The sequence below is a fragment of the Sprattus sprattus genome (genome assembly GCF_963457725.1).
Source record: "Sprattus sprattus genome assembly, chromosome: 19".
NCBI lineage: Eukaryota > Metazoa > Chordata > Actinopteri > Clupeiformes > Clupeidae > Sprattus > Sprattus sprattus.
The window spans coordinates 5,488,824-5,507,022 of NC_137917.1; the positions used below are offsets into that span (position 1 = coordinate 5,488,824).

The 18,199-nt window shown below is 43.3% G+C and overlaps 2 protein-coding genes across 3 annotated transcripts; one reads left to right on the forward strand and one right to left on the reverse strand.

The window, feature by feature from the left end:
• Nucleotides 1-1,837: 1,837 nt before the first annotated feature.
• Nucleotides 1,838-4,868, forward strand: klf10 (Kruppel like factor 10). The gene is made up of 4 exons (XM_080858213.1): nt 1,838-1,972; nt 2,271-2,501; nt 2,804-3,560; nt 3,687-4,868. The coding sequence occupies exons 1-4, from the start codon at nt 1,928-1,930 to the stop codon at nt 3,950-3,952; spliced, it is 1,299 nt and encodes a 432-aa protein (XP_080714339.1). The 5' UTR covers nt 1,838-1,927; the 3' UTR covers nt 3,953-4,868.
• Nucleotides 4,869-4,949: 81 nt separating this feature from the next.
• azin1a (antizyme inhibitor 1a) lies at nt 4,950-13,553 on the reverse strand. Of its 2 annotated transcripts, XM_080858211.1 has the most exons (13): nt 13,342-13,553; nt 12,624-12,886; nt 11,341-11,462; nt 10,253-10,443; nt 9,775-9,948; nt 9,449-9,621; nt 9,202-9,336; nt 7,672-7,753; nt 7,488-7,562; nt 7,073-7,238; nt 6,859-6,974; nt 6,385-6,593; nt 4,950-6,175 (listed from the first exon to the last, which is right to left on the reverse strand). In XM_080858211.1, the coding sequence occupies exons 4-13, from the start codon at nt 10,352-10,354 to the stop codon at nt 6,061-6,063; spliced, it is 1,347 nt and encodes a 448-aa protein (XP_080714337.1). In that variant the 5' UTR covers nt 10,355-10,443; nt 11,341-11,462; nt 12,624-12,886; nt 13,342-13,553; the 3' UTR covers nt 4,950-6,060. The 2 variants fall into 2 exon arrangements, with proteins under 2 accessions (XP_080714337.1, XP_080714338.1); XM_080858212.1 differs by lacking the exon at nt 12,624-12,886.
• Between the last annotated feature and the right edge of the window lie 4,646 nt (nt 13,554-18,199).

Genomic DNA, 18,199 nt, shown 5'->3' on the forward strand with positions numbered 1-18,199 from the left:
CCAGGCCATATCGGGTGTAGCTCCGCTGACCTTAAGCATGGCACAAATGTGAGATACTGAGGGAAGGGCCCTGGGGGGGTGCACTCAAGGCTCCTTGGGGCTCTTAACACCTCGGCAGCCACAGCAATGTAAATCCTTGGTTTCCCCTACAGGAGCGGGATATGAGACATAAGTATCAAATATTATGAATTCATAAAGGAGTGTTAAGGTCAGATGTGGCAAACATAACATCCATTAAACAAAAACATCAATAACACAAAAAGTCTCAAAATACCAATACATTCTGTTTGAAAACAATTCTCAGCGTTTAAATGCTCTTTTGACTGAATTGGTTCACACGAGCATTCACAAGGCATAGCACACAGTCACATAAGTGCAGTGACTCAGTAGGCTGAGTATCACTAACTGTCTGGCAGTCTCATACACCTGCCTCAAGTCTAGAGCCTGTGAATACACAAGAGCTGAGGTGGCTATAGTTGGTGCTGTGAGTCAAACGGATCCCTGGCATGGCCTGGCCAGGGCTGGTGTTGCCAAAGAGGATGAGCTGGAGCAAGGTCGTCAGCATCAAGTACTAGGCAGTCACACTAGGCATCACACTGGGCTGTGCCAACAACTGGAGAGGTCACAGAGTGTAGCCCACATCAATGATTTATTTGTTGATTATGTTGTGTGGGCCTAACCTAATTGGAACGGGTTTTCTTCTGCTAATAATACTGATGTTGGGATAATTCTGTTAAGCAGCATTGACATTCAAAGCAAAATGCAATTTAGACACAGCAATGGAAATAATGCATTGGAAAATGACCCTTAATAATGTAAGGGGTGTTCAGCAGATGTTTCTCATCAATGCTCCCAATACATTTTCCCTACAACATCGTTTCATCAGTCTTATAAGACCAGGGGTGAAAGGGCACTGCTGAATAAGAACATTAATAGAGCAAAAAGTACATGTGTACCAAAGGTAATGGAAAAAAATAAATTTGATTCAAAGTCACCAGCTGTTTATGCAGCAGATCCAGAGACCGAATGAGAACCAGTCTGGTGTGAGGACAGACCTGATCTGCTTGTGTTCATTTGGCCACTGTGGCTGTCTGCGCGAGACGGGTGGGTCTTCCATTATCCTCACGACCACCGTCACAGGCTCTCAGCAACATGCATGCCATAGAGGAGTCAGGCTTCATGCTGCAGAAAATACTTTCAGCACTCAGAGAACTAGCCACACTTTTTGGATGCCTTTCAACATCACCCTCTTCTCCAAAATGCTATATAAAATTGGCTTGTGGGGCAAGTCACACAGATGTCCTGAACAGACTAAAAAACGTATTTCTTCCAGGCCCTATACAAAAACTTGTCCACGTAGGTGGAAAAGATTCTTGAAATCTTGAAAAGACTTTATTGTCTGTTCATCTCTCTCTAAATTATCTTTTTGGTGTGCTTGCATCAAATCTTAATTTACATTAGTAGACATGCCTCATTTCTACCCACTCTCATAATACTTGTTTAGTCTCTGTGTATTCAGGGGTGCATGACACCATGTGCATGAATATCTTACCCTTAACGCAAATTAACATGACATTAGGGTTTAAGTATTCGCATGTGTATTGACCTGACAGGACATGAGTCACTGGAGACTTACCACACTCAGGTCATCACAGTCAACACGCCGTCGGTGTTGTGTACCACGCTACTTTCACGGCGTGTATCAGCCACTGATCACGCGTCAAATATCTCCTCATTGGTCAACACTCAACACACCTTTGCTCGTGATTGGATAGTATCTGCACCGTGCCCTCCCCAATGGTCTGCGCTGTCTGAATGAAGCTGGGAATAGGTGGTGGTGGACATACCACTTACATTCTGATCTATGCTACGTGAAGCTGAATCCTAACCAACGGAGTTACAGTTTGTTTGAAACTGTAACGCAAGAATGTTTAACAGTTTAACATCGGGCCCTAGAGTACATACTTGCGCTGTGAGTATATTTATGTTATAATCTGGGGATTCATCGGTTGGGGTTATTGTTATTGATGGAGATTTTTGTATAGTCTACGTGACCCATGTCTAGTATCCTTCAGTGTTTGTTGTTGTGGCACGAGAAGCGTAGCCCTGCCCAAATACCCGGTCTGTTTGTGAAAGGAAGGTGTTTGGGAAAGTGGATCAAGGGTGACGAGTGTTGTTGAAGTGATGTTGAATCTGAGTGATGTTGGAGTGCAGGGTAAAGTTGTGAGTAGCCTACGGTGACAAAGAAAGTCTTTTGTTTTGGCTAACAGGAATATTCGGCAGAGATGGATGTCGAATGCTCACAAGGCAGGCGACAGTTGGTAAATCATTCCACAGAAATGGGTGAAATGGAGGCTGTGGAGGTCCTGATGTCCATTAACAGCAACTGGAAGAACAGGAGTACCCTGATAAAAGAACTAAGGCCTCTGACTCCTTTCTCAGACTCTTCTGGTGAAGAGTATCTTCTCCCTGGCCCTGCACAGTTCCATAACTTGCCTTATGTAAGTACTCCATACTCTTCCTACTAGTGTAAAACACAGAATTGAAAATATATATTAAACTGAAAGTCATGAAGATGTTTACAAGTGTAAAGCAAACTACAGTTATTTTCTCAAGAGATTTAAATACAGAACAATGTTTTAGACATTCAGACCGCACCCATCACGTTTTCTTCAACCACTGTTGACTGCCACCTGCTAAAGATAGTGTCATTACATTGAGTCACATCACAACCACATCCTGAAAACAAGTGCTGACTGAAGAACCATGCACTCAATCCCCTTTCCTCTGTTCCCCCCACCAGTCATTACAGTGGATGACCCCACCACACAGTCCTGTGAACCTTGAGCTCCCGGTCCCTGCTCCCGGTCAGACTGCCCCTCACTTCCAAGAGAAAGACATCTCACGGCCCAGGGCTCAAGCCACCAGCGTGATCAGGCACACATCAGACTCAAAGCTGTGTTCATGGCATTCTGAGATCACCAGCATGAACACTCAATTACCTCAGCTCAGTCCAGTCAGGCCTAACAAAGCCCAGGTGGATGGCTCAGCTGGGAATGATTCAAAAGTAAATCAGGCGCCCTCGTGTGCACAAGGTCCTTTGAGTTCCCCCAAGGGCTCAGAAGAGGCCATATTGCCTGATTCAGCAGCAGCAGGTTTATCTGTTGGAGAAGACATTTTGTCGATGCCAGTTCAGTTCCAGATCCTCCCTGTCTCATCAGTGAAAAACTCAGGAGTGGATGTCGCATCTCAGCCTGCAGACAGTCCAACTGTTCTGTTTCAACCCCCTGTTGTTCTTGTGGGTCATCAGATTCCAAGGGGCTCTGTGATGTTCATTGTACCTAAGCCCACAGCTCCAAAGCAGCCAGTGGTAATCACTCCGGGAGGCACTAAATTGGCTACCATTGCCCCAGCACCTCGCTGTGGTCCCATGGTGAGAAAAGTCAGCCTTCAGTTGGAAAGCACTGCTCGGATTCGTAGCCATATGTGCAGCCATGCTGGGTGTGGGAAAACGTACTTCAAGAGCTCTCACCTCAAGGCACACATGAGGACTCACACAGGTAAGACCTCAGAAAACGTTTCCATTCAGTCCTGCCTCAATACAACTGTTGTACGCACTTTTATCCAGGGTAGTACTCATGCCATGTTGTGTAAGCCTTCGTCTCACTTGTGCCACTTTTCCACAGGTGAAAAGCCATTCCGCTGTAGCTGGGAGGGCTGCGAGAGGTGTTTTGCTCGTTCAGACGAGCTGTCTCGCCACCGCCGTACCCACACAGGGGAGAAGCGATTCACCTGCCCGGCCTGCCAAAGCCGGTTCATGCGCAGCGACCACCTGGCTAAACATGCTCGCCGCCACCTCAGCAGCAGCAGCAGGATGACTGGGTGGAAGCTGCAGGTGGGCCAGCTAGGACATCTCACAGCTGTGTGTCGCCCCCTGCAGCCTCTCACCTGAAACTGCAAGTGGGAAGGAGCGCATGGCAGCTTCCAAGAACCAACGAGGAGCTTGGGATGGAAGAAAATCTAGACTTAGGGTAAACTGATCCAGTTGGCTAAGTTGGAGAATGACGTGCACACTGTAATGCAATGTCTTAACACTGTATTTTGGGTGGTAAGGTTTAATGTTACCTTAGACACGTATGTTTAGCAAGTGAGTTCTGATTCAAAGAATACCTACGTGCCCTATCTTGGGATTTAACACCAGGTGTCAGTATTCCCACTATGAGGGAGTGCAGTCAGGATTGATATTATACCACTGCTGAAGACAAGATGTATGTAAGCATGTAAGCCACTTTGACTTCTTGTGTTTTTCTATTTTTACAGATTGTAGTGATAATACTGATGACTATTTAATAGCTATTGCAGATACCCTCAAACTGATGTGAGGAGTAAATACATACACTGATAGTGTTAGGGTTGTTATACTTATAGGGCCCTATAATTGATGGGCAACTACCAACAAGCAAAGTCTGCCATGTGTGAACTAAAGCTGATTTAATAACTTGGCAGTCATTTTGCTGTCATACCATGAGCAAGAGCTTAAGCGCCAACATGGGTGTATCTGCACACGCCACACGATAACTTTAGTACAGACTATTGACTGTCAATTACCAGCCCATTATGTCTGTATATAATGATTCATGTTCTCTCCTGTTCTTAAGGAGCTTTGACCAATATTAGAGTGCAATTCAGCTTTGAGGCTATCAGGGATTCCTACTTATATGTTGTACAGACTTCACTTTAATGTTATTTCTGCTCCTGTCTGTTAATAATGAGGTATTTGCCATGTTTGCCAAAATTGCGTAGCTGGACTGTTACAGTATTTTGCACACTGAGAATAATATTCCAACATGGAAATAAAGCTTTTTTTATGTCACTGAAGGAAACAGTGTTTGTGTGTCATTTACAATGAGAATGCATATCCACTCAGAACAAAAAGCACACGTTGGATGTTCAATGATTTTCAAACCAATTTTACATTTTTGTAATTCAAGGTAGGGTTCATAGACAACATTTGAAAAGTACATATCAAACATTTGCGATAGTCAAGAGACATTAATATAGACTTAAAGCATATCAGTCAAGGCTATAGGCCTAATGTTTAAAATGTCTTCCTGTTAACATGCTTCAAAATCAGGTTAGAAACAGAGCCAATTCAAAAGCTCACTTTTAAAATATCCTCTCGGGGAAAAAAAACAATGTACAACTCAAGAGGCACTGAAATTGTGTAAGGGCACGGTAAAGATATGCATTGAAGGTCAAATTCAAGGTAGTCTCATCAAGGTCAGTCTATACAAGTGCACTTTAACTTCCAAAAACCCAGCAGCACTTCCTCAACGCCATCTATACCACTTACTAAGCTGAACAATGTTTTGAGAACCACAATAGCATCCCACAGTAGCTGCTCCCAAGCCTGCATAGTTGTGGCAGCATTTGTTGTAAAGCAAAAGCATGCAGCTGCATACAGTGTCTCAACTCAGCTAACAAGGTGCTTGTAAACGCATCCAATACTTGTCAAACCCAGTGAGATTATTAAACCCACACCTTTCAAAGTCCTTTCACAGGATGGCAGAGGATTCTGATGACTGGCAATTGACAAAGATGAGTCATGTTTAATAAGCATGCCATATTACATCAAAACTCTTCCAAACGTACACCAGGTCTGAGGGACATTTTCTTGAGGAGTTAAGCACAGTGGAACAAACTAGAGCAGAACACATTATATATTCCTGTTGAGTCAGGTTTGTCTTCACTGTGTGATAAATACTTGACCCATGCTGGGCAGTCAGTTAAGTTACAAGTTCAGAGATAAATATATCTCTTCGAAATATTAGATTTAAATAAGTCTACGTGTAAACGGTAAAGGCATTAATAAGCCCGACTGTGAGGGTCCCCTGTCGACTGAGTCATCCTCTGTTCCATTCACGCTTTAATAACTCAAGGCGGACATGTTTCTCATCGACGTCTCTGACACCTGAGAACCAGGCTGCCCCTTGCCTCTGGAATGTCGACCAGACCAGCTCTACAGAAGCCAGTGGGCTGGTGGTCTATTGTGGCCCCCCTCTAGGCTGGCGTAGACACAGCGGCTGCGGGCGGACCAGACGGTAAACTGTAGGGCACCAGGGAAAAATGCTTCATGGATGTGTCCAGACTGATGCCCAAGTCCTGCATCTCGTACCTAGGTAGAAAAAATTTGACATAAAAAATGGATCAAACCAACATCCTCAGGGGGTAAAGCTGCATGCTGCAAAACTGTGTTGCCACATTTCACCAGAGGAGAGCGCGTGACTGCATTACTGCTGGGTTGTGCGCTCCTGTGTGGGGCAGACACAAGCTAGTTCGGGCAAACCACAGACTTTTCAAGTGAAGGTAGAGCAACCTTCTTACCAGTCACTAGCAGAGATCATGTTGTAGACCGGCGGCTTTAGCTCATCACAGGTGGTGGCTCCCAGGCTGTTGGCCCCAGTGTTACTGAAGAGCAGCCAGTCCCCCGTGCTCAGCTCAGGCAGGAGGCAGCTCTCCACCACCTGGTCCAGCCCATCCATGGACGGCCCCCAAAGGCTGCTGGAGAACAGGGGCTCCTCGGGGGGCACCGGCTGTGGTGACGCACAGAACAGAAACGGGTTTGGATTATGCAGTCTATGGCCACATCTAGTCCTGTAGCTTGAATTAGATACAATTTTATTCTTCACACCAGGGTTGGCCCCTTCTTTACAAGTATGTGTTTCTCTAGAGGCCATCGCTCTGTGAGAGAGACCAGATCATGCTCAATCGTGCTTTGGGTTTTAGCAGACTTGCTTGACCTAGTTTGGCTTTTAAGCAAACACTGCAAGACAGCAACCCGTTTTTCTCAACACACACCTTGTGCACAGTGGGGGCCGGGATGGACTCTTCTAGCAGCTTGTACGCAAACGAACCGTACACCCCATCGTTCATGTAGTACAGGAACTCAGGCTCGTCGCTGCCACACACAGCATCTGAGGGGGACATACGTGCCAAACGCAACACCGGTGAGAAAAACGGCATCCATCCCTCCATAACGAATCAGAAATCAAAGGCAGGGCTGGCTACTCACTATGGCCTTGGTCTTTGCGATCCCGGGCTACTACTTTCTTGGCGATGACATTCACGGCCAGCGTGAAGGCGGAGGACACATAGTAGCTGCCAGGTTCAGCCAGGAGGGAGACGCCACACGATGGGGGGAAGTACATGTCCAGCATGGGCCTCAGCGCTGCGTGCACCTGCAGAGGGGAAAAGAGTCATGCAAGGGTTCTACGCTTTAAAGCAGCCATTCCTTCAGGAGAGCAGAGTAGCTCTCGCATGTACTGAGGTGTCCCACTGCATCAGTGGCTAAGCCATTGGTTTGGTTTGGTTTATTATACCACTTGTGATTTTGTGAATAACTCGTGCCACAAACAAGTCTTTTGAAGCATCAATGTATGAGTTATAAAGGATGTTTAGAGCACTGCTGTGAATGAGTTGACCATTACCTTCTCTAACTGAGCGTCAGAACAACTGAAGCCTCCTCCAATGTCTAACATGTTCATGCGGAAACCCAACTCCTCCTGGTAAGGTGCAAAAAAGAAAAAAAAATATCAGCATACTGAAAACAGAAATGTGCAATTGAATATAATGTGCGTGGAGATAATGAAGCAGTCCATCTGAGTCACTTACTCCCATATCAAACACACAGCGGGCATCAGAGACGGTATGAACAAACATCTCAGGGTCCTGACAACAACTGGGGACGTGGAACCTGAAACAGTGAAGCTTTGTATGAGAGGCACGTAATTAGGTTTCCTCCGGTAGGAGGTAACCTATTGTATCTGTTAGTATTATTCTGTTAGTACCATGGGAGTCAATGGCAGCCCCTAGAACCATATGGTAACTTTTTGTGAAATTTGGCACACGCATTAAGGACAGTCCCTTCTTCATTCACACCAAGTTTCATGGCTCTCATTACACCACTCTAGCGCCACCAACAGGACAAAGTTGGACTTTTGTAACACACGCAACTTTTGAATCGTATGGCCGATTTTCAAAAATGAGGTACCATTGGATTCCCTGGATCAAGACGAATTTAACAGACCCTATGGCGTCAATTTCCGGTTGTATAGATTTTCCGGTATTTCCGGTTTTATCAAAAACCTTTGAAAGCTTACTCCTCCTACAATTTTTGGCAAATCTTCTTCAAAATCACCAGAGATGATCTTCAGACATAGCCTCACAAAAGTTATCGAACAGAATTTTGATCCTCACAACCGTTTGTCCGGTACAGCCACTCAAATTCAGCAGAAAAGTCGCCAAACAGGAAGTGAAGTCATATCTTGGCAAATCTTTAAGAAATCAACACCAAACTCGATATGTCACTGGAAGACACTACAACATGTTCCCATGTGCAAAGGCAACTTCATATCTTGAAAAATGATTGATATAAAGCAAATTAGATACAGTGTTAATGCTAAAATAATGCTTTCCACATCCACAGGTCAAAAAGTGATACTCTGATTCAATCACAAGTTCCTGTGAAGACACTTGAGAATGTTAAGTACACAAATCTGAAAAAAATTTGACTGTAAGATGAAAAGTAGATTTTTGGTGAATATTTGAAACATGCATGCTTGACTACTTGCTAGGGTGGTTCTCTATAGAATGTCTGTCTCCTCATCCGCGCGGCTCCTAAATCTCACACACTCAGTCTCCCCTTAACACACGCGCAGGCTTTGTTTTACGCACACACATTCTCACAGACACACAGCTTGGTGTCACACACATATACATTCTCACAGACACACAGGGTAAGCGCACACACACAACCTCCACTCAGTCTATACAGTGACAAACTGTCACAAAATTACATTTTTCCCTGGTTCGCAATGTTTGGAGGAGGAAACCGCCATCGCTGCTTGCAGCTATATTTACATGTTATAACAGACAGATTTACCACCCATCGTTGACTCCATCCTGGTCTGGGATCGCCACAATTTCATTACTCTCATCATAAAACACTTAAGAGTGCATAAACTTGTGCCAATCTGGAAAAAAGGTCCATATACTCCCAACTAACTGGATCCATGATCTTTATCTTCATGAGTCTCACACAGACCATGTTGCAATAGATGCTTAGTGAGAGTTAAACCTGCCTTATTAATGGCCTGTTACACTTGTGTGTGTGTGTGTGTGTGTGTGGTCAGTCAGACTCACTTGGCCCCTACCACCTGCAGCTCCAGCTCCTTGGCACACTCCAACAGGCGACGGCAGTCCTTGAGGGTGGAGCCAAAGGCCATGGCCAGCTCCTCCCCTTCTACACTGGGATCCACAGCAACCTGCAGCAGCAACCTGCAACAGGAACAGGACTCTGCATCAGCAACACGTAATGGAACAGGACTCTGCATCAGCAACAGGTAATGGAAGAGGACTCTGCATCAGTGCAATTGGACTCAATGACTACCTTGCTTTGGGGTGGCAACGAGCAATTTTGCGCAGCTCCGTCTCGTTGTCGCATAGCAGGAGGTCCACGCCACTTTTGGCGGCATACTTGATCAGGGAGAGCTGCTTGCACATGCCACCAAGGATTATGTCCTCAGAGGAGCTGCCAAAGCCCTTAATCAGCTCTACTTCATACTGAAAAAGTAATAAAGAGAGACGATCAGTCCAGTGACAACCTTAGGGCATGCCCACATAGGCACTTTATTCAATAACAATGTCAGTCCAATATGTGATAATGCAAAGGGGAAGATGGGTTAGGATGTGTTGGGCATCCCCGTAAGCCCTTACCTTGTTGGCACAGATGAAGCCACAGCCAAGGGCAGCCAAGAGCTCAATGACGGCAGAGCTGCTGTTGCACCTGACTGGGTAGAAAGGCCGGATTTCACTCATGTGAGTTCGCCAGCGAACGTGCTGCGACAAAATCACACCCAGGTCTGCCACGAAGAAGGCGTTCTTCTGTGCCTGGGAGAGACAAAAACAAATATAGACCCAGGCACTCAAGCCTCACTTTCAACAACAAGATGTGTTTTGATCAAATGAACCACTCAAGGACGTAACCTAGTTCAGTTCAAAACAATTTCCCATGAAGAGAAAAAAGGAACCTCTGCACTGACAACAGGCTTCAAAACATAGAAGAAAAGTCTGTCTGATCAAAGGCAATTCTTCAACAACATGAAGCATTAAGCAAAACAAAATCAAATCTCTCTGACAGAACTAGGCAAAACAAATACAAAAATAGCTGCTGTTTAAAGGTCTTCAGACTCACCAAAGTCTGCTCGTAAATATGGTTATCGATCACATCGGAGAGAGCTGTGCCTCCCTCCAGAACGTCCACAGTGTAGGGCATTTCGTCTACTGTTCCCTTCATCTTCACCCGATTCCTTCTCCCGCGGTCATAAAACAAATCACCTGAGTGAAGTACGCTTTGAGCCCTTGGGGTCCTAGGTATGCAACAAACTGCCAAGAGAAAGGAGCCAGAGAGAGAATGAAAGAGGGGGAAAGAACACACACACACACACACACACACACACACACACACACACACACACACACACACACACACACACACACACACACACACACACACACACACACACACACACACACACACACACACACACACACAAACACACACAACACACACACACACACACACACACACACACACACACACACACACACACACACACACACACACACACACACACACACACACACACACCATTAAAGGGGGATTCAGAGGTGGGTTATATAATGCAATGAAGAATGTCACACATAAAGGAGGTTTTAATTAGGGTGAAAAAAAAATTGAGAAGAAAAGTATGATAATTCCAAGAACCCTACAAAAAGTGTTCTCAGGGCAGGCAAACCCCCCCCCCCCCCTGCAGGCTATCCAGTTGTTGGACAGAATCAGACATCAGAGACCAATGAGATGGCCTTGACGTCTGCACTGGATGCTGAGAAAACAAGGCCTCTCTCCCTCTATGGGGATTGGTCCCTGTGGAGCCTGTTTGCATTGCCGCCTGGTGGTTTCTGTGAATGCTACCGGCAAGGCTTTTGTTTAATGCATTAGTGTCGCACAATGCATACAGTGGTTCTGGCGTCATGTCTTAACCTTTAATAACATTGCATAATGTGTTACTGGGGAACTGGGCTGATCAGAGGGGTGTCCGATTTGCCCTCAGTGACCCCAGAGGACGTGAGTGAGCACATGGTGCTGGGTTCATCTGCAGTTAGTGAGCACATGGGCTCATCTGCTCCCAAGCTCAGCCGGGGAAGGCTGGGCAACAGTGATTAATAATACTGTGTCTGGAATGGCATTATGGTGATGCTAGGAATGAAAGCTGAACTCACAGTGACAGCCAGGAGAATAAAACCTCCTGCTATCAGCTAGGATCCCAATGAGGCTCGGCGTTGAAGTCCACCGGCTCGTGGTAGAGAGCTGCCGCTATGACGTCCAGGTAGATGTAGTGCACCTTCACAAAAGCAAATGGAGTATACTTCAGAATGACCTACAGAAATAAGCAATCTTGAAATGTACCCTTTTAAAGGTTTATGGCCTATGCTCTGGAAAAAACAACTACACATAGTAAGTATGTCTTTGAGCAGAGCGTAAGAGTAAGAAGACATAAATGTCAAACACAACATTTTCATAAAATACAAGCTGTACTTTGGTTTGAATATATGCTATATGCAAACCCAGCACCTAATAGTTAACCAAGCCAGCGGTACAATATGCCTATACTATACGCAATAGCGGAAAACAGGCCAGGAAATGTCTCCCCTTATTCAACTTCGAGGCTCAACATGTTTATAATGTATTCAATAATTTTGTTATTGTTATTGAATAACTCAAACCGCTGTCTAAATTAAAATGCGATTGATGATGAAAGAGAAAGCAAATCACAGAGCAAAGACGTATAAAGTGAAGACGAACATTATTAACGTTATACATTAATTTAATAATGTGAATAACATTATCTCCGAAAGTTTGCATAGTATGACATTGTTACACTAGCCAAGACAGAATAGCTACTGAGCTGAGTCTGGTTAAGTTACAACGCAACTGGCTAGCTGGACAGTTAACTTAACAATAGTTTGCAAGTTAATTCTATTTACACTGAACTGCAAAAAATATGTTAATTAACGTTATTCTCAGACAGTGTCGGTTAACGTTAGCTAACTTAGCTATCTAGCTATACCATAGCCAGCTAAATTCAAGATGTTTGATGAACACAGTGATTTAGTTCGCCGTAATAACGAAACCATTATAACAGCTAGCATACAACGTTAACAACACCATTGTCGAGGTAACTTGTAAGGATGGTCAGGAACTGAGCATACACTGAAAATAATTTAGCATAACTCAGTTTTAAAACACACCCACCAACGTTACGCGCCGACAATTCTGACTGGCATTTGCAAGAGGTAACATTAGCGATACTCAGTCGGGCTAAAATTAAACGTAAGCGAAGGTGGCTATTTTTACTGCCGCAATGAAATACTGATGGACAGCAATCTAGAACAGGCGCATTAAATATGACTGACAGTTTAGCTTACTAGCTGTAGCAAGCTAGTTCACATTACAATGAAAACCCTCAGCTAACGTTAGCTAATGTCACCGAAAGCTTACTTACGTGTGAAAAAGGCCCAATCCTTTGGGGAAATCGAGGTCTCTTTTTAGGCGGAATTTTCAAAGAGTATCGGGGTCCAGTGCATGAAATAAAAAGTAATCTAACTGGTAATACGCCTATAACAAATTCCCACTACTACGGCCGCCCTTTCTAACGTTGCAGTCCAGATGCAGTCTTTGAACTCGCCTTCTTCGGAGGAGAGCCCGCCAGCTATCTTGAGTTGACAGTGTGGCAGCAGAGAGGGGCGTGTTTAAAAGTAACTTGGCCTACGTAATTTCAAAGAAAATTCAAACAGATACAACAGGGCGATTAGGCTGGCTTCTACACGCTGAGTTCAAAGCCCTTAGGCTACGGAATAAAGATTCAATAGTCTGTCCATTTAACAGTTAGCCTACACAGAGCCTAATCGTGCAATGTCAGGACTTCACATTGCTGTTATAACATTATAGCCAAGGTAACCTACAACAAAAATAGATTATTTTGGGAACAGCCATAGCTCGCCTACTATAGACTAATTCAGGAACATCGTTGCTTTGCACCATCAATCAGACAGACACACGTAATAATGGCCAAATTTGTAGGCAACTTTGCATGACAGTAAACGGAAAACTTAATTATAAATAACAAGATATATTTCTACTTTCAAGTTAGGTAACCAGCTAGATTGAATTTGAAGTATGTGTATATTGTATAGAATATACAGTACAGAATATTTCAATACCCGATCAACGTCTTCATTCTTTTATATATGATAAGTCACTTGCGGACGAAATAGTCGTCAAAGACTCTTCTCCAGTAATACGAGCAAACAGTCCATTCTGAAATAGTCAGCTCTATTACTTATTTTGATTTATCAAGTTTCTAAGTCTGAGCCCACAGCACGGATTACACTAGATATGTTAGCTTGAGAACACTCCTGCCCACCCTTCTTGTGGCTCGTGTAATGCTGCCTTTAACCAATTTGCATGTCTCCTTTTATAGTCATCCGCTGCTGGAGGAGTGTTGGAGTTGCCTCGTTGACTGGATTGTGGTCTAATGGGAGGGTAGCCTTGGTTTATTTTCATTAGAAAAAAATGGAGACTGCTACATAGGCTCTTTGCCAAATGTCTTCTTAGCGAGGATTTGCTGTATGAGGTAAGAGCTATAGGTGCAGTATAGTGTTTGGCACCTATTTTAAGCCTAATTTTCAAACATGCTTGGAAATGTTACATTCTGGCCGGCTTTCATTTGAAAATATGTACACTGACACTAACTGTTTGAGCTAGCTTATAGATAGATAGATACAGTAGATAGGGTAAGGTAAATTGGGCCGCTTTTGGTAAAGGTTTTAGATCGTCCTTAAACACCAGTGAAAAGTTCACTCACTGCAAAGAGTCAGTTCACTTCTACTATTCTATGTTGAAAATAGGAAGACAAATTCAATGATTTAAGCTCTAGAGCTGTTTATGCAGCAATTAATAAACTATTCATATTATGAATCCACAGCGATAGCAGTACACCTTCACATAATTAAACATACAAAAAATGTGAGCATTCTTTGAGCAGAACTTGTTTGTGTGAGAGAGTACCAATTTATGTGTCCATCTTTGCATTTGGATGTGAGTGAGCCTATTTGTGGCATATGTGCACTTTATGTGTACGAGGTACTTGGCTATTATTAGTTTCATGATTATGGCCAACAATAAAAAATATTACATATACAGGCTTCAATCTTAAATATTGTAATAATATTGAATTGTATTATGAGTAATTTGAATAATAAACATTGAATTTATTTTATCTAGCACACTAAGCTAAGATGGCTATTTTGTGTTTTTTATTTAGTAAGTTATCTATTTCGTAACTATAAACATCCTTATATGGCACAAGCCACCAATACTAATGCTGACATGAAACACTGTTCCTCATCAGCATATCCACTAAGGCCAAGGCCAGACTAAGCGGATTTTCATACTTTCCGGAACGTACCTTGACAAAATGGCCTCCCGGCCAGATAAATCTGCCATTTGGAGCGTCACTTACCGTCAAGGTTAGAATCCCCTCTCCAGAGTGGAAAGGTTGCAATCTACCCTGCTATCAGGGCCTGTCTGGCCGCAAATCGGGTTTGAATCCGCGAATCTGATGACGTAATTATCCCACGTGAACGCTGGAAGCTGTCAAGTAGTCACGTACATCTTCCCAATCGCAATAAAAACAAAAAAATGTAAGTCTTCTGTTCTGTTTATTGCTGGCAAACAACGATCTAAGAAGGGCACGTTTTATTCACTGAGTTACCAAAGCAGTCTTCTTTATGGGGACTAATTTGCACTGCACTGAATTACACAACTAATATTACTAGATACATATAATAGTGGACATTACACTGGGCAACATGGATCTCATTCATATCTCATCGAGTCGAAATCTTAGCAGGATTGAACACATCTTTATTACAGCGTATCAACATAAGAACAGAACATAGCTAAATCTCCGCTTAGCGTGCTAATCACTACTAATAGCACTAGAAGGTAGCCCAAAATGTGGTATTTAATACACACGATCTATCACAGTAGCAACTTCATGAAAACCCTTACTTTCATTAGGTATGCACATAATGCATCACATACAGGTCGAACAATGATAATTTAAGCATAGGAAATGTATAAGGCACAGTATGGTCAACTACTTGGCGACAAACTGAACTGTCAATAACTTAACTAGTTGTAACTTGTCGTCGTCTTCTTCTCCGAGTCTTCTTCTCCATTTCCGGTAGCACCCTTCACAGCGCCACCAACAGGCCTTGCATATGTACTACAGCATATTCACCAGTTTCAATGGGTGTGTGTGGCCGTAGAACAGCGCAGCACAGCTTTGTCTGGCCGCGATTGACTAAACCCGAATACGTTCCGGAAAGTATGAAAATCCGCTTAGTCTGGCCTTGGCCTAAGTAGGCCTACATTTACCCGATTGCTAGCCGAACTCTCACTCACTTTGTCTCTCCACACGATCTCCTTGTAGAAACCCTTGCCCTACACGTACCCACCCCCACCACACTGTCATACTACACTTAATCTACCCCATACTCACTGCTAGCGGTTTCCTCCAATCTATCTATAAATCCAGAAATCTCTGTGTGTGTGTCCGTCTAGGGCGTATCTCCCTGACGGTAGTTACGTTAGTTATGAGATTTCGCATGTAGCTTACGCATGTCATGAACCTGTGCATCCTTGATTTTGAAGATTTCTGAATTCATAGTTCGCGAGATATTTGTATTTTACCGTTTCCCGTAGGCACTATGGGTTATCGTTTCCCGTAGCAAGTCCCTGACCGATTGTGCACCGAAATGACGTCACAATCGAACATATACGCGTAGCGGTATTAAAACTATCCTGCCTTCACTCAAAGTTCAGAATAGCGTTGGATACGATAAGGAGGTCCGCATTCAAATTCTCCTTGGTGAACAGATACAGACATAAACTATCCTGCCTTCACTCAAAGTTCAGATGAGCGTTGGATACGATAAGGAGGTCCGCATTCAAATTCTTCTTGGTGAACAGATACAGATTTTGCTCAGGTCTTAAGACAGTGATTGATTTTATCTATTCGTTTATTTTTAAGCTTCTTTTCTGCACTTATTCGACTTACAACTTGGCAAACTAATTTCATAAGCATGGTTGAAATGTAACTGTGATTACAGCACTTATTCATGGCATATGCAAAACGCATGAATTTTACTCTATACAACTCTCTCTCTGAATTCATAGTTCGCGAGATATTTCTATTTTATCGTTTGCGTTAGGCACTATGGGTTATCGTTTGAGTATACACCGCTACAAATGGTAGCTTATTGATAAGCCTCGGAGGCTTTCAGATTGTCCATTGCTTTCCCATCTGTTGCTATGGAGTCCACGAAATACGCGCAAATCTCGCTGTAAGTTATGTTGGGCCCACGTCGTCATGTTATCCTCCCAGTCATGCACTGAATTCGGGTGGGGGATAGTAACGCCATCTCCAGTCAGAGTATTTAAACTGTGTTCCCATTGTAAGGACATAATTAGATTACGATCTGTCTGAGAATGGGCTGTCAAAGCCAGCATCATCGAAGTCATACAGTAGCCTACAGTACAGTAGGCTACATACATTCAATAAAATGAACCTACATTTGAGTCCAACTGCATGACCATTCTTACCCTACACTTACCCTTACAATAAAGAAGTGATCCTATTTCAACCATAACTTAATTTTAAATAATTTCTTTCTTTATGACATTTAGTTTATAGTTTAGACAGCAACTTTGACATCTATATTCAACTGCATCCACTACATAATCTCAAACTTTATTTGTTGGTATATCTCCAAAAAGGCTATACAACATTAAAACATTTCTTAATGAAAAGGAAACATGCATCACAATAATACTTCAGTGTAACCTGTACCTATGTGGAGTGCAAATATGTCTTGCTATTACACTACCCAACAGCTACACCTACGTCTGCTAACACTACAGAATGCATAATTCCTACGGGCACTGCACTAGTGTAAATAATTGCGACCATCAATATAGTTTTCTGTTTCATTTCTCTACCTGCCCTTGTGATAGTAACCTGACAAGCACACTGTATACAGACTAAGCTGTTCTACAATACTTGAATGTTCTCTCCCCACCTTGTTGTATGCATCATGTATATACCATATTATGTTTGAATGTATTATGTACATTTACCACATGCATGCTGTGTACATTAACCACATGTATACTAGCATGCTCATCATGATTTAATCTGTCATGTATCATGGCCCCCCCCCCCCCCCCTTCTTTTTCTATCTCTACCCGGCCTGCCTCAAGCAGATGCCCCTCCCGAGGTTTCCTCCTGATTAACAGGGAGTTTTTCCTTTCCCCTGTCTCCATTGTGCTTGCTTTAAGCGGGTTCACGCCCTAGGCACTGTAAAGCACCTCGAGACAATTTTATTCTTTTGGCGCTATATAAATAAAATTGAATACAGTATTAAAAATGCAGTTCTTTTAGTGGCTCATTTGTTTCTTTACAGTGTTTAAAGCTTTTTAAACCTTTTTAAGCTACTGCTTAGCATGCCAAGGCACTTTCCATGCATTTTCCCCATCAGTGTCTGTGTTAAGATATTCCATGCCTCCCCCAGCGACCTCTGACTAATCAAATCCGTTGATACATATCAAGAAGTGTCATGACAACAGTTTAAACAAATGAGCAGTGATTGGCTGTTGAATCTTAAAGAACTATGTCACTTCAACATTATCTGGCTCATTTTACCTGAAGGCCCAATTTACCTGACTTCACCGTAGAGAGGTAGTTAGATAGATAGATAGCAAGATAGATAGATAGACAGATCATTTGGGTGTTATGGTAGTCTCATTAGATCGATGTTGATATGTACTGGCTTGCCTAAAAATATATCCGAGATAAGAATGTCAGATGAGCCAATAGACTTGGCAGGGGAAAATAACACAATGGATGTTTGTTTAAATCATGTCAATGTTGCTTCGATTATATGACTTACTGGTGCAGGTTTGTTCTCTTGACCCCACAAAAGCAATTCTGTGATTTGTGTTTGCTCCCCATGG

Bases quoted from the DNA above. Each gene is read 5' to 3' on its own strand.
- klf10 (XM_080858213.1), top strand. From the start codon at position 1,928: ATGTTTAACAGTTTAACATCGGGCCCTAGAGTACATACTTGCGCT. The intron at 1,973-2,270 runs GTGAGTATATTT...TTTGGCTAACAG, and splicing joins CTAGAGTACATACTTGCGCT to GAATATTCGGCAGAGATGGA. The intron at 2,502-2,803 runs GTAAGTACTCCA...TCCCCCCACCAG, and splicing joins AGTTCCATAACTTGCCTTAT to TCATTACAGTGGATGACCCC.
- azin1a (XM_080858212.1), bottom strand. From the start codon at position 10,354: ATGAAGGGAACAGTAGACGAAATGCCCTACACTGTGGACGTTCTGGAG. The intron at 7,754-9,201 runs GTGAGTCTGACT...TCACTGTTTCAG, and splicing joins CTGCAGGTGGTAGGGGCCAA to GTTCCACGTCCCCAGTTGTT. The intron at 7,563-7,671 runs GTAAGTGACTCA...GCACCTTACCAG, and splicing joins GCTGTGTGTTTGATATGGGA to GAGGAGTTGGGTTTCCGCAT.